The sequence below is a fragment of the Aotus nancymaae genome, unplaced genomic scaffold, assembly GCF_030222135.1.
Source record: "Aotus nancymaae isolate 86718 unplaced genomic scaffold, 86718_ANA_hifiasm-v0.15.2.pri h1tg000014l, whole genome shotgun sequence".
Taxonomy (NCBI): Eukaryota; Metazoa; Chordata; class Mammalia; order Primates; family Aotidae; genus Aotus; species Aotus nancymaae.
The window spans coordinates 664,571-678,026 of record NW_026988425.1 but is presented as its reverse complement, the minus strand read 5'-3'; the positions used below and the strand labels follow the sequence as shown (position 1 = coordinate 678,026).

Genomic DNA, 13,456 nt, shown 5'->3' with positions numbered 1-13,456 from the left:
CCTGCACTGGAGCCCAGCCATGCCTGCACGACAGCCCTCCTCCCCCTGACCCCCACACGGCACACACCACTGCCTCCTCATCCTGGGTCCTCCCGACGGTGAGTTTTTAATGGGAACCAGTCCACACATGCTTGAGAGCTGGAGCTGCCCGCTGTCACGGTGGTGCTGTGCTAACCTGACCATTCCGTTTTCTTCAGGCTCACAAGCAATTTTAAATGTTTGTTCTGGGTAAAGGTTTGTGTTTCAGCGGTGCCCCTTTTGGCAGAGCCATGGAGCCTAAGAGGTTCTTGTGGCACCAGCGTGCACTCTGCTGTTGCCAGCGAGTCTTACATTCCCGGGGATGCCGTGCGGGGGCCTCCGGCATTCGTTCTTGGACAAACCTGGTTTTACCCCCGTGAAGCCCTGCTCTTTGGCCTTCATTTCATTTGTGCTGCGCTGCCCCTCGGCAGGGACAGACGCTCAGGCCGTGCTTCATTCCAGATGGGCTATCTGAAGAGGAACGGGGATGGCAGCCTGCTCTACAGCGTGGTCAACACGGCCGAACCGGACGCTGATGGTGGGTGCCCGCTCGCGGCTGGCTTTCTGCTCTCTGTACGCTGCTTTTCGGGTCTTCATTCATGTTCTGTAATGAAAAGAGCGTGTTGTCTGTTTAGAGCCCGAGCCATTGGCTGGGGGAAGCTTGAGAAGCTGCACGGCTTCCTGTCCCTGCATGCTTTGGTGTGACACGCGTGCCGAGTGGAGGCGGAGATGGCCGTCCCATGGGCTGGGGTGCCAGGTGGACCTTCTTGTCAGGGCTCCTTGGGAGCAGCGGGACTCGGACATGTTCCTGAAAAGCTGCTGAGAAGCCCTTAAGGCTGAACCTCGCTAGCATCGGGAACAGTTCACATCCCAAGTTCAGCCTTCAGCAAAGACCAGAGTGCGGACCCACCCTGCTCCTTGAGTCTGGAAAGTGGCGTTAGAAGAAAAGGCCTGTTTGGTGATCATGTCAAGGAAGATGGTGAAGGCGGCCGGCATCCTAGGCCTGTCCTGTCCATCCTGTCGTGGGCGCCTTCATGGCCTGGGAGTCACTAAGAGGCTTGTCCTTGGAATAAAAGTGTGACTCACTCGGCTTTGAAGCACACTCGCAGGCACACACGGGACCATGCCGTCTGGCGAGGGCTGCCTTTCCATCTTCCGCTTCCCTCGCTCCCACCACATGCCTGCCAGCGGGTGAAGCTAGGGTGGTCTTTCACCCAGCTCCAGCGTGCCGGCCTGGTTTCCCCAGTGTGTGAAGAATGTAAACTAGCTGACCTATTTAATCCTCAGCTGATTTTCCCTAAGGGGACAGACTGTTGGTCCGTATTTAGCTTAAGAAAGAGAGCATCGAGACCGAGGTTCCAGTTGGGACCCAAGGAACTCCTGCTCTGACCCCGTGAGTGGCATGTGGTTGGTGACTCAGCACAGGGGACGCCTGTCAGATTCATGCATTCTGGGTGCACGTGCCATGGCTTCACTGTTAGAGCACGGACGACAAGAGTTCTTGGAGGTGTTGAGTGATCCATTTGAGAACGTTCACAGTATTGCTGGTGTGGTGGCCAAAGATGCGATATTTTTATTGTGTTGACTTTGGGTGATAAGTGAAATTGCAATGCAGTTTTGAGAATGGTAGTTGCTGTTGCAGATTCATTTTCAGGTGATCAGTATAAAATCCCCCACCTTCCACAGTCAGATCCACTGTGATGTGGAGAAAGGTCTCCTGGCTCTGCATGGGGCGCGTGTGGGGTCATGCCTTCCGCTCACAGCACTGCGGTGGGGCTCCCGGCGTGGCGCAGGGCGCGTGTGGGGTCATGCCTTCTGCTCACAGCGCTGCGCTGGGGCTCCCGGCGTGGCGCAGGGCGCGTGTGGGGTCATGCCTGCCGTTCCCAGTGCTGCACTGGGGCTCCTAGCGCTGCACTGGGGTGCACGTGGGGTCATGCTGCTGCTCATGTCTGCCCTGTCCGTGTTGCAGAGGAGGAGACCCACCCAGTGGACTTGAGCTCGCTGTCCAGTAAGCTGCTCCCAGGCTTCACCACGCTGGGCTTCAAAGACGAAAGAAGAAACAAAGGTAAATCCCCAGTCGCGTCCCAGGAGCTGGCCGGCCCGGGAAGGTGGCAGGGGTTAGCGGAGGGAAGGCAAATGCTGCTGATTCCTGCTTCAGGGTTTCCTTGTGTGCTTTTGTGCCTCTATCTGGATTCATATTTTCACGTGGATGAGACTGAGATGAGTCACAGTGACAGGAGTAAAGCTTGTGTTGGATGAGTTTGCTGTGAAACGCACAGTGAGCACCTTGGTTGCTGTCACTGGACTTCACTTTGGTCAGTGTTTTGCTGTCCTCGTGTTTGTATCTCTGTCGCGTTTATAAAACATCCTTTCGGGGGTCTGCGTGGCCTCTGGTCCCTGGCTCTGGCCGGCCCTGCGTGTTCCCCTCTCTGTCTGCACTGCTGCCTCCTGGCTGCGCTGCTGCTGGGACCTCCTGCACGGCCCCGCCTTCCGCTTCTCCACCTCTGCTGGGTCCCTCCCGTGCAGACGTCTGCAGGGACGCTCCTCCTGCCTCAGCCTCAGCCACTCACACCGTCTGCTAACGGGACAGGTCACTCTTCCCTCCAAACCATGGCCTTGGCTCAAGAGCGTCCTTCTTTCTGGAATGTTCTTTCCTCCAGCTCCAGGGGTTGGAGTGCTGCCTGGTCAGGGTCTCCTGTTGAAGGACACCCTCCACAGGGAAGGATCCTCTTGCCTTCATCAGCCCCCGCGTCCCTCCTTCTCTTGGGCCTGTCATGGCTGTTGATAGTTTTCTCGTGTCTGACACACGCCTTGTTCTCACCCTCTAGCACAGTTCTCAGCCACAACAGTTCTGTCCCTGGGGACCTTTGGCAATGTCCAGATGTGTTGATGGTCCCATTGGGGTGGGGGTGCTGCCGGCATCTGGTGGGGAGAGGCCAGGGGTGCTGCTCCACGCCCTGTGGGACACCGCACGGCACACCTGGCCCGTGGTGTCATTCCGTGGAGGTTGAGAAGCCCTGTGCTGGCACGGACTGTCTGGTTGACTCTCGTGTCCCCGCAGCGAGAGCTGGCCCTGGGTGGGCTTGGTCCCTGCAGTGTGCATGGGTTGGGATGCTAGGCGCTGCCGGACAGTGCTCTCTGCCCGAGTCCCCACGAAGCTCTTTTGCTTGTAGAGCTCACCCCTTTGCAGAAAGCTCGTTTCTCTGCAGTCTTTGCCCTGCAGCAGTAAAACAAGGGGTGCTGAATTACATGCCTGCTGGTTACACGTGGAAAACTTACACTCGGGAGCGAGAAATCTGTGGAGAGCAAGAGAGGTGGGACTGCGGTGCAGGCTGCCAGCCAGGCGGTCCCTCAGCCCCTGGAGACGCGGCGGGGCCTGCGCTCCGAGTCCTTCAGCGAGCCCAGTGATGCTCTTTCTCCTCTTCCTCCCAGTTACGTTTCTCTCCAGTGCCACTACCGCACTTTCAATGCAGAACAATTCAGTATTTGGCGACTTGAAGTCGGACGAGATGGAGCTGCTGTATTCAGCCTATGGAGATGAGACAGGCGTGCAGTGTGCGCTGAGGTCAGTGTTGGCCCCGGGGAGCCTTTGTCTGCTGTGCAGTGTGAGCTGCATCCTGGCGTTGGGCCCGGAGCCTGGGGCCCCGCGCGTGTGCAGGTGGGGAGAGAAGCCCCCTGCAGCCGTCCAGATGGCAGATAGGTCTTCCTGCTGCTTTCAGTCTCCACCCTGGTCTGCCACAGGCCAGTCCTAAAATTTGGGTAACTCAGAGTTGCAAGAAGGCGGTGATGAGGCGAAGCTTGTGAAGGGGTGGGGGCGTGTTCAGCCCACTGCCTCGTATTTAATTGTGTTTCTTAAGTGGCCATACTAGCCCAGGCTGCCATGACAAAGCGTCACAGACTGGGGTCCTAGTCCTGGAGGCTGGTGTCTGTGGTGAAGGTGTGTGCAGAGCTGGTTCCTCCCGAGCCCTCGCTCCTGGGCCTGCAGGTGCCGTCCCCCGTGCCTTCCCGGGCTTGTCCTATGCGTGTCTGTGCCCTCACCTCTCCTGGAGAACTGACCGTTCTACAAGGACACTGGTCATATTGGATCAGGGCCACCCTAAATGACCTCGGGTCACTGCAGTTACTTCTAAGGGCCCTAGCTCCAACTACAGCCACATTCAGAGGCACTGGGGTCAGGATTTCAGCTTAGGAACTTTGAGCGGGAGACACAGTTCAGGCCGCGGCAGGCTAAAGTGTGATCCTGAAATCACAAATGTGGCGGTCTGCCTTCCCATAGAATTCTGTTGTGCGTGTTTTTTGGTTTCTGTGGCAAAATAAAAGTGGGTCACTCCTGTAAAATTTTAGTAGTGTTTTATGGGCAAAGTAACTTAATTTTGCTAGCCTCTAAGAAATGGAATCTTGAAATGTCAGGTCTTCATTTTATTCCAACAAGAATGCAGAATGTATTTGAAAAATAAACAAGAATCCAGTTAGTGCTTAATAAAATGAGTGAATACCTGACCCCAGTTTTTGTGGTAAAAAAGGAAGTAAATGTGGAAAATGAAGAGGAAATTTTGGTAGGAGATGATGGCGTCATAACTCAGAAATTAAAGAGTTGGTCACCGCCCCCCTCACCAGCCCCCACGTCACCCCTGCTGTGGGGCCTCTGCCCAGCATGGGCCAAGGCCGCAGCTACCCTGGCACCACCTGCCCGCAATTCGTGGCTCCTCCAGGACATCAGTCACCCGTTGTCCATGTGGCCGTCATCAGTGGACTCTGTGCATCCCCTGCCAACCCCAACTGTCAGCTCCTAGAATGCGTAAGGTTCCATGTTGCCACGAAGCAAAGATCATACTGACCTCGCCTACCTCGCAGCTGCAGGGGCAACACTAAGAAGCACGTCTCCTAGAGCCTGGCGTGGGCCCGCGTGGTAGCTATCCCCTGGGGCCTGGCGTGGGTACGTCTGGTAGCACATCCCCTGGGGCCTGGCATGGGCCATGTGGTAGCACATCCCCTGGGGCCTGGCGTGGGCCTGCGTGGTAGCACATCCCCTAGGGCCTGGCGTGGGCCTGCGTGGCAGCACATCCCTAGGGCCTGGCGTGGGCCTGCGTGGTAGCACATCCCTAGGGCCTGGCATGGGCCGTGTGGTAGCACATCCCTAGGGCCTGGCGTGGGCCCAGCATGGCAGCACATCCCCTAGGGCCTGGCGTGGGCCCTCGTGGTAGCTATCCCCTGGGGCCTGGCGTGGGTACGTCTGGTAGCACATCCCTAGGGCCTGGCATGGGCCCGTGTGGTAGCACATCTCCTGGGGCCTGACTTGAGCCTGCGTGGTAGCCATCCCCTGGGGCCTGGCGTGGGCCGTGTGGTAGCACATCCCTAGGGCCTGGTGTGGGCCGTGTGGTAGCACATCCCTAGGGCCTGGCGTGGGCCCGGCGTGGCAGCACATCCCTAGGGCCTGGCGTGGGCCCGGCGTGGCAGCACATCCCCTAGGGCCTGGTCTGGGCCCTTGTGGTAGCTATCCCCTGGGGCCTGGCGTGGGTACGTCTGGTAGCACATCCCCTGGGGCCTGATGTGGGCCCGTGTGGTAGCACATCCCTAGGGCCTGGTGTGGGCCCACGTGGTAGCACATCCCCTAGGGCCTGACGCGGGTTCGCGTGGTAGCACATCCCTAGGGCCTGACGCGGGTTCGCGTGGTAGCACATCTCCTGGGGCCTGGCATGGGCCCACGTGTTTACATGTCCCCTGGGGCCTGGCATGGGCCCACGTGGTCCCACACCCGCCTCGGCGCACAGGCACGCAGATCCTCTGCCCCTGAGTGCTTTCCTGTGCACGCTGTAATTGCAGAATTGGCCTGTTCTGGGCTGTGGGCATTTTTACAAAGACATGGAGTCTCCTTAGTACCTCCTGGGACCATGGTCGAGCTTCTGACCAGCAGCTGCCCTGTTCCTCTCTGCAAAGGTCTTTGGAGTCTGAGGAGCCTTTCTGAGGCCCTTGCTTGGTGCTTTGATTCTAAGACTATGCATTTTTGTTCCTGGCCTATTTTTTAAATTGTATTATGTTTTAGTTTTTTAAGCTGTTTCATTTATATGGCCAAGAATCAGGGTGATACTTAAAGGAGTACCCTGGGAGTCTCGCCCCGCCCCTGCCCCGCCCACCGTTCCTCTCCGGCAGGCGCTGCCCACCACTGTACTTCCATCCACACCCACTTCTGATTTTAAACGCATAGAAGACTGGGCTGTCTTGTTAACAGATGATGGCACCGCACAGCTTGTGTGTTCCTAGGCTTTGTGCGTGTGCATTCGTACTGTTCTCCCCTCTCACCCAGAGATCTTTTCAACGTTTTTGGGTCATGGACCACATTGAAAATCTCATGAACACTTATCAGTCACTCCCCTAGAAATACCCACTCTGGGAGCATCATGGGACCGTCTGAGGAGCTGGGCTGGCACAGCAGGCTTCTGTGATGGATCAGGGCCACCGCAGGGAGGGTCATAGGAGACCGTCTGAGGAGCTGGACTGGCACAGCCAGTGGTGATCAGGGCTGCCAGGAGGACCAGGCAACGCGGGCTTGGCATGGAGCCCACAGCATGCCTTTTAGTACGCTTTCTCCCGCGGCCCCTCTAGCCTGCAGGAGTTTGTGAAGGATGCCGGGAGCTACAGCAGGAAAGTGGTGGACGACCTCCTCGACCAGATCACAGGCGGAGACCACTCCAGGACGCTCTTCCAGCTGAAGCAGGTGAGCTGCGCTTGCGCCGGGCGGGTAGATGCCCTTGGGGTGGTCCTGATGGGAAGAGCCTGCAGCCTGACCAGGCTCTCGGGGACGAGAAGCTGTCACAGGGACTCTGCTGCCGGCTCCTCGTCAGCATCTGTGTGCTGCTCTGCACGGCAGCATCCTTCAGAGACCGGCTCTGCGCTCCCCATCCCGGCGCGCTTCGTAGCTAACTCTGTTCCCAGGCGCCTTTCATCTGCTAACACTTGCCTTCATCCCGAAGAATTTTAAAGATAGTTCCTGTAGTACAGATGTACTGACAGTGAGCTCTCAGCATTTGTCTAAAAGTCTTTATTTCATCTTCATTTTTGAAATGCACTTTCCCTGAGTATGGAATTTTAGATGACCTTTTTTCCTCTACCATAAAACAAGTTTGACTTGCATCTTTTCTATAAAACAGCGTCCGAAGTCATTTTCATCTTTGTTTTCCACGTGTGACTTGTCTTTTTGGCACACTGCAGCCCATGGGCCAGATCTGCCCTGCGGTCTGCTTTTGTACAGACCACAAGCCAAGAATGCCTTTTACATCTTTAAAAGGTTGTTTAAAGGAAAGGAGGAAGAAGATGCTGCCGGCAGTGTGCGGCTCGCAGAGCCTGACGGTCCCTCTCGGCCCTTGGCAGGATGGGCTGCTGGCCGGTGCTCTAGCAGCTTTTAAACTTTATTTGTCAGCGATTTTCAGCATTATATTTTTCAGATGCCTTGGTGGGCTTTTCTTTGTGTCCGTTCTGCTTAGCCTTTGTCGTTTCTGGGATCTGTTTGTCTGGAGTTTCCATCATATTTGGAAGATTTTCAGCCATTACTCAAATGCCATTTTCCGCCCTTACCTCTTCCTCTTCCTGCTGGACTGTGGCGGCTGAGGACGGCTCGTGTTATCTCACGTGGCTGGGACGCTTTGTGCTGCTGCACACGGCAGGTGCGGATTAGCTTGCCATGCTGTGGCTTTGGGTTCACTGACCTGTTCCCGGGGGCACACCTGAACCTATTATCCCAGTTCAGTTCCGCTGGTGACGCTGCCCCGTGCTGCTCGTCGCTAGGGCTCCGTTTGCTTCTGTGCATCTTTTCTTCTCTCATAGTAGTTTATGTTTCCCTTAAATCCTTGAGCCGTGTTTGTCATCTTACTGCAGCTGCTTTCAGAGTCCTCAGGCACTGACTCTGTCGCCTCTACCGTGTCCTGTTTTGTTTCCGTTTGCCGCTTCACTGCACTTGGAGCCTGGGGTGTTATGCATTTGCCCGGCGGAATGTGAAGAGTAATTTTAATGTGGCAGCTAGAATTGAAGAGCTGGGTACAGTGGCATGCACCTGTCATCCCAGCTCCTCGGGAGCCTGTGGTGGGAAGATCACTTGCGGCTAGGAGGTCGAGGCTGCAGTGTGCTGCGGTTGCACCACTGCACTCCAGCCTAGGCAATAGTGCAAGACCCTGTCTCAAAAAAACAGCAACAAAGAAAACACTTAGAATGAGGGCGTGCTCACTTTATGTCTGCTGGGCAAGGCTGATCAGGGTTCTGCTCTCTTTCAGAGAGTGTTGACGATCACTTTGGCAGTTGTTACCTGTGGATCACCTGATCTTACTGGGCTTGTCTGGGGCGGGTCCAGGGCAGCCTTATTCTAGGGTTGACATGGCCTTGCCAAGGAGTGTCCCTCCTGGGAGCTCTTGGCCCTGACTCTTCCGCGCAGTCTCTGCTATGGGTGGAATTCGGATGAGTCTCTGTCCTGCCCAAGCTCTGAGGACATTTGGCTCATGGCTCCCAGGGGTAGTCAGTCTGTTGACTTCATGGTTTCGTCTGTGCTTGTGACAGAGGAACTGGGTCCACTTGCCTGGTGTAGTAAACCCAGGCCCCCACGCTGAGGTTTTGTCGTGGTAGAAAACAAGACATGTATTTGCAGAGCGCCAAGCAAGGAGGGCCGGGAAGCTCATGTGTAAATCCTGGCCTCCCCCACTGGCTACAGGCAAGGTTTTTAAAGCAGGGGTAGAGCTCCAGAAAGCAGAACTGAAAGGCAGAATCGTGCGTCCATACACGGAGGTTCTGTGTCAGTTTGGCCTGTAAGGTTGCATATCTCCAGGCAGGGCCTTACGGGTTATAGGTGGACTCAAAGGTTTTCTGATTTGCAGTTGGTTAAGAAGGAGAAGCTTTGTTTAAAAATTTGGGGTGACAAGGAAAGCATGTTAGCTTAGGCTTGTGGGTGTGGCTCCCTCCAGACCCCTCAGGGAGAAATTCAGAACAAAGAATGGGGTCAGGGTTCCCTCTGCAGTTTCTCCTTGTCTGAGGCCTGCATGCCAGTAGATGGGTTTGCTGGGGGTCCTAGGTGGAGGGTCCAGGTTTCTGAAAGACAACTGAGGAATATGCATTCAGATCTTATCTTTACTTACCTTTTTTTTTTTTTTTTTGAGACAGAATCTCACTCTGTCGTCCAGGCTGGAGTGCAGTGGCACGATCTTGGCTCACTGCAACCTCCGCATCCTACGTTCAAGTGATTCTCCTGCCTCAGCCTCCCAAGTAGCTGGGACTACAGGCCTGTACCACCTTGCCCAGCTAATTTTTGTATTTTTAATAGAGACGAAGGCTCATCATTTTGGCCATGCTGGTCTCAAACCCCTGACATCAAATGATCCGCCCGTCTTGGCCTCCCAGAGTGCTGGGATGTTGTCTTGACTTTCTGTCCCTAGAAACACCTGACTCCAGCTTCCTTGGCTGTTGTTTTAGGGTACTGTTACCTTCTTGCTTATCAAGGCGCTGATTTACTTCTCTGGGTTAGCTAGGTACCTGGAACGTCCCTTGAAGGAACTCAAGATTTTCCTTGATTTCCATGCTTGTGGGGCCCATAGGCCCCTGGAGAGAGGGTCCCTACACTGCCTCACTTGCACAGATGAGGTTGCAGCCAGGCGGGAGCCCCCACGCAGATTTCTGCACCTCTGAGGAACAGCCCCCTCTGCAGAGCCTGCCCCACCAGCCTGTGGTTCTAACTCTGAGCTCTGTCACCCTCCTGTGTCATGGCCTGTGGGTTCCCTCCAGTCAGGAAGCCGGCTCCTCCACACAGTGTTAGAAGCAACATGGCTGTGTGGGAGGGAAAGTGACCCCCTTCACAGCCCGGAAATGGGATGGCTCCGTGGGTTTCCTCTCTGGGTTCTGGATGGGTTCCTTCCAGGAGAGTGAACTTGGATACAGAGGTGAGTGACCCCAGGTGCACCCCTGCAGTAGAGGATGCTCAGCTCTGATGTGGACAGAAGGCTTGTGTGCGGAAACACGCGAACGTAACGGCTGTATTCATTTTCTAATTCAAAACTTGTGGAAACCAATGGATCTGAGAAACATTTTGAGCAAAGATCACAGGTGATAAGAGTGCATACGAATGACTGCTTTTGAGGCACATACGTAAAACTCGGCATTTCTAAGGCAGTGTTCCACTGGAGCACAGGACGGAGGTGCCCTGGAGGCTGACGGCTGTGGCAGGGAGCAAATGCGTGCAGCCCACCTGCCGCAGGTGGTGCCAGGAGGCGTCTGCCTCGTTGCTCCTGCGCACACCTGCCCCTGCGGGACTCCAGTTGGTCTCAGGCACCTGGTCATATTCCAGGGGAACCCACCAGGCCCTTTTTATCCTCAGCTGCCCATAGGATCTAAGCACATCCGCTTTCTTTTGTTTTAAACCACTCAAGGCTGCTGAAGCAGCATCAGCGTCCTCTCTCTCTGTCCTCTCTATCTCACCCCGTGGAGCGTTCTTCCGGCACACGGTGCTGATGTGAGGACTGGGCTGGCTCACACAGTCCTGGTTAGAGGAGTGGGCTGGCTGCTGGTGGGTCAGCTGCTGGTGATGAAGAAGGCTTGCAGGACCCTTAGCCTGAATCCATTAAGATGGTGTGACAGAGGAGCAGAATTCGCAGAACTGTACAAGCCATTTTTACGTGTGTGTAATGTCAGTGAATTTTCCTTTTATATAAAATCGCTCTGGAAAAACTAGTATCTGTCCTAATTTACTTTGCAGAGAAGAAATGTTCCCATGAAACCTCCAGATGAAGGCAAGGTGAGTTTTGAACATGGAAGTGCAAGCCTAAGGTTAGGATTCTTGTTGGGAAGGTCATGTCCGGCCTTTGAGGTGGGAGAGACTGTGCATTGCGGTTGGGAAACGGGGTCTGTTTCTAGCCGATGAGATTAACTAGTAGTGTTTCTCCTGCCCTGCTTTTTCATGACTTGGGGTGAGTGGTGTGAAGCCGCAGTACCTTCTTCCAAATCCAGAAGTGGTAGTTTCAGAGCAGTTGGCCCCAGGTGCTGTCCTTGCGGGACATCCTAGCAGGGGTTGGGCAGGAGGGGCCTGCTTGGTGAGTAGCAGGTGCTGTCCCCAGCACAGTGGGCTGTGGGGCCAGTGTTGGCAGGGCAGTGCTGTGAGCCCAGACCGCTGCACCTGCCCATTGGCAAGCGTGTGTCTCCGTCCATCGGCAGGATGAGCAGGATGAGCTTTGGTCTACAGTCCCAGGGAACTTGGAGAGACCCCTTAACATCTGTGTGAGGGCAGAGGCCGGGCTGCAGGGAGCTGATGAGGGTGCGCGTTAGGGTGCTGAAGTCAGGCCTTCAGGACACCCCTCCTGGGAAAGGAAAGGGAAAGTGGTGTGCTCTGTGAGGTCCCTGAAAAATAGTCGTGGACCCTTAAAACTCATGTATCTTCTTGCTTCGAAATGTCTCTCCCCGATTTCCTTAGCCCCAAGACATTAGCAGAGGATTATCGTTTGCGTTGTCTGTCTGAGTGGAGTTTTCGGTCAGCAGAGGATCGTCGTTGCGTTGTCTGAGTGGAGTTTTCGGTCAGCAGAGGGTCGTCGTTGCGTTGTCTGTCTGAGTGGAGTTTTCGGTCAGCAGAAGATCGTCGTTGCGTTGTCTGTCTGAGTGGAGTTTTCGGTCAGCAGAGGGTCGTCGTTGCGTTGTCTGTCTGAGTGGAGTTTTCGGTCAGCAGAGGGTCGTCGTTGCGTTGTCTGTCTGAGTGGAGTTTTCGGTCAGCAGAGGGTCGTCGTTGCGTTGTCTGTCTGAGTGGAGTTTTCGGTCAGCAGAGGATCGTCGTTGCGTTGTCTGTCTGAGTGGAGTTTTCGGTCAGCAGAGGATCGTCGTTGCGTTGTCTGTCTGAGTGGAGTTTTCGGTCAGCAGAGGATCGTCGTTGCGTTGTCTGTCTGAGTGGAGTTTTCGGTCAGCAGAGGATCGTCGTTTGCGTTGTCTGAGTGGAGTTTTCGGTCAGCAGAGGATCGTCGTTTGCGTTGTCTGAGTGGAGTTTTCGGTCAGCAGAGGATCGTCGTTTGCGTTGTCTGAGTGGAGTTTTCGGTCAGCAGAGGGTCGTCGTTTTCGTTGTCTGTCTGAGTGGAGTTTTCGGTCAGCAGAGGATCGTCGTTTGCGTTGTCTGAGTGGAGTTTTCGGTCAGCAGAGGATCGTCGTTGCGTTGTCTGAGTGGAGTTTTCGGTCAGCAGAGGATCGTTGTTGCGTTGTCTGTCTGAGTGGAGTTTTCGGTCAGCAGAGGATCGTCGTTTGCGTTGTCTGAGTGGAGTTTTCGGTCAGCAGAGGGTCGTCGTTTTCGTTGTCTGTCTGAGTGGAGTTTTCGGTCAGCAGAGGATCGTCGTTTGCGTTGTCTGAGTGGAGTTTTCGGTCAGCAGAGGATCGTCGTTGCGTTGTCTGAGTGGAGTTTTCGGTCAGCAGAGGATCGTTGTTGCGTTGTCTGTCTGAGTGGAGTTTTCGGTCAGCAGAGGATCGTCGTTTGCGTTGTCTGAGTGGAGTTTTCGGTCAGCAGAGGGTCGTCGTTGCGTTGTCTGTCTGAGTGGAGTTTTCGGTCAGCAGAGGGTCGTCGTTGCGTTGTCTGAGTGGAGTTTTCGGTCAGCAGAGGATCGTCGTTGCGTTGTCTGAGTGGAGTTTTCGGTCAGCAGAGGGTCGTCATTGCGTTGTCTGTCTGAGTGGAGTTTTCGGTCAGCAGAGGGTCGTCGTTGCGTTGTCTGAGTGGAGTTTTCGGTCAGCAGAGGATCGTTGTTGCGTTGTCTGTCTGAGTGGAGTTTTCGGTCAGCAGAGGGTCGTCGTTGCGTTGTCTGAGTGGAGTTTTCGGTCAGCAGAGGATCGTCGTTGCGTTGTCTGAGTGGAGTTTTCGGTCAGCAGAGGGTCGTCATTGCGTTGTCTGTCTGAGTGGAGTTTTCGGTCAGCAGAGGGTCGTCGTTGCGTTGTCTGAGTGGAGTTTTCGGTCAGCAGAGGATCGTCGTTGCGTTGTCTGAGTGGAGTTTTCGGTCAGCAGAGGGTCGTCATTGCGTTGTCTGTCTGAGTGGAGTTTTCGGTCAGCAGAGGGTCGTCGTTGCGTTGTCTGTCTGAGTGGAGTTTTCGGTCAGCAGAGGGTCGTCGTTGCGTTGTCTGAGTGGAGTTTTCGGTCAGCAGAGGATCGTCGTTGCGTTGTCTGAGTGGAGTTTTCGGTCAGCAGAGGATCGTTGTTGCGTTGTCTGTCTGAGTGGAGTTTTCGGTCAGCAGAGGGTCGTCGTTTTCGTTGTCTGTCTGAGTGGAGTTTTCAGTCAGCAGAGGGTCGTCGTTTGCGTTGTCTGAGTGGAGTTTTCGGTCAGCAGAGGATCGTCGTTTGCGTTGTCTGTCTGAGTGGAGTTTTCGGTCAGCAGAGGGTCGTCGTTTGCGTTGTCTGAGTGGAGTTTTCGGTCAGCAGAGGATCGTCGTTTTCGTTGTCTGTCTGAGTGGA

General features: G+C 55.1%; 1 protein-coding gene across 8 annotated transcripts in view; it reads left to right on the top strand.

Moving 5' to 3' along the window:
- The window catches only part of BRD9 (bromodomain containing 9), a 39,540-nt gene that overhangs the window by 11,247 nt on the left and 14,837 nt on the right, over positions 1-13,456 (top strand). For 7 of the 8 annotated variants that reach the window (XM_064375842.1, XM_064375841.1, XM_064375838.1 and 4 more), the window contains 5 exons: positions 481-556; positions 1,988-2,083; positions 3,451-3,583; positions 6,622-6,733; positions 10,745-10,783. In XM_064375842.1, coding sequence (XP_064231912.1) covers positions 481-556; positions 1,988-2,083; positions 3,451-3,583; positions 6,622-6,733; positions 10,745-10,783 — 456 coding nt within the window. Of the gene's footprint in view, positions 1-480; positions 557-1,987; positions 2,084-3,450; positions 3,584-4,730; positions 4,955-6,621; positions 6,734-10,744; positions 10,784-13,456 lie in introns of those variants that run through there. The other variant, XR_010342562.1, reaches the window with a different exon arrangement.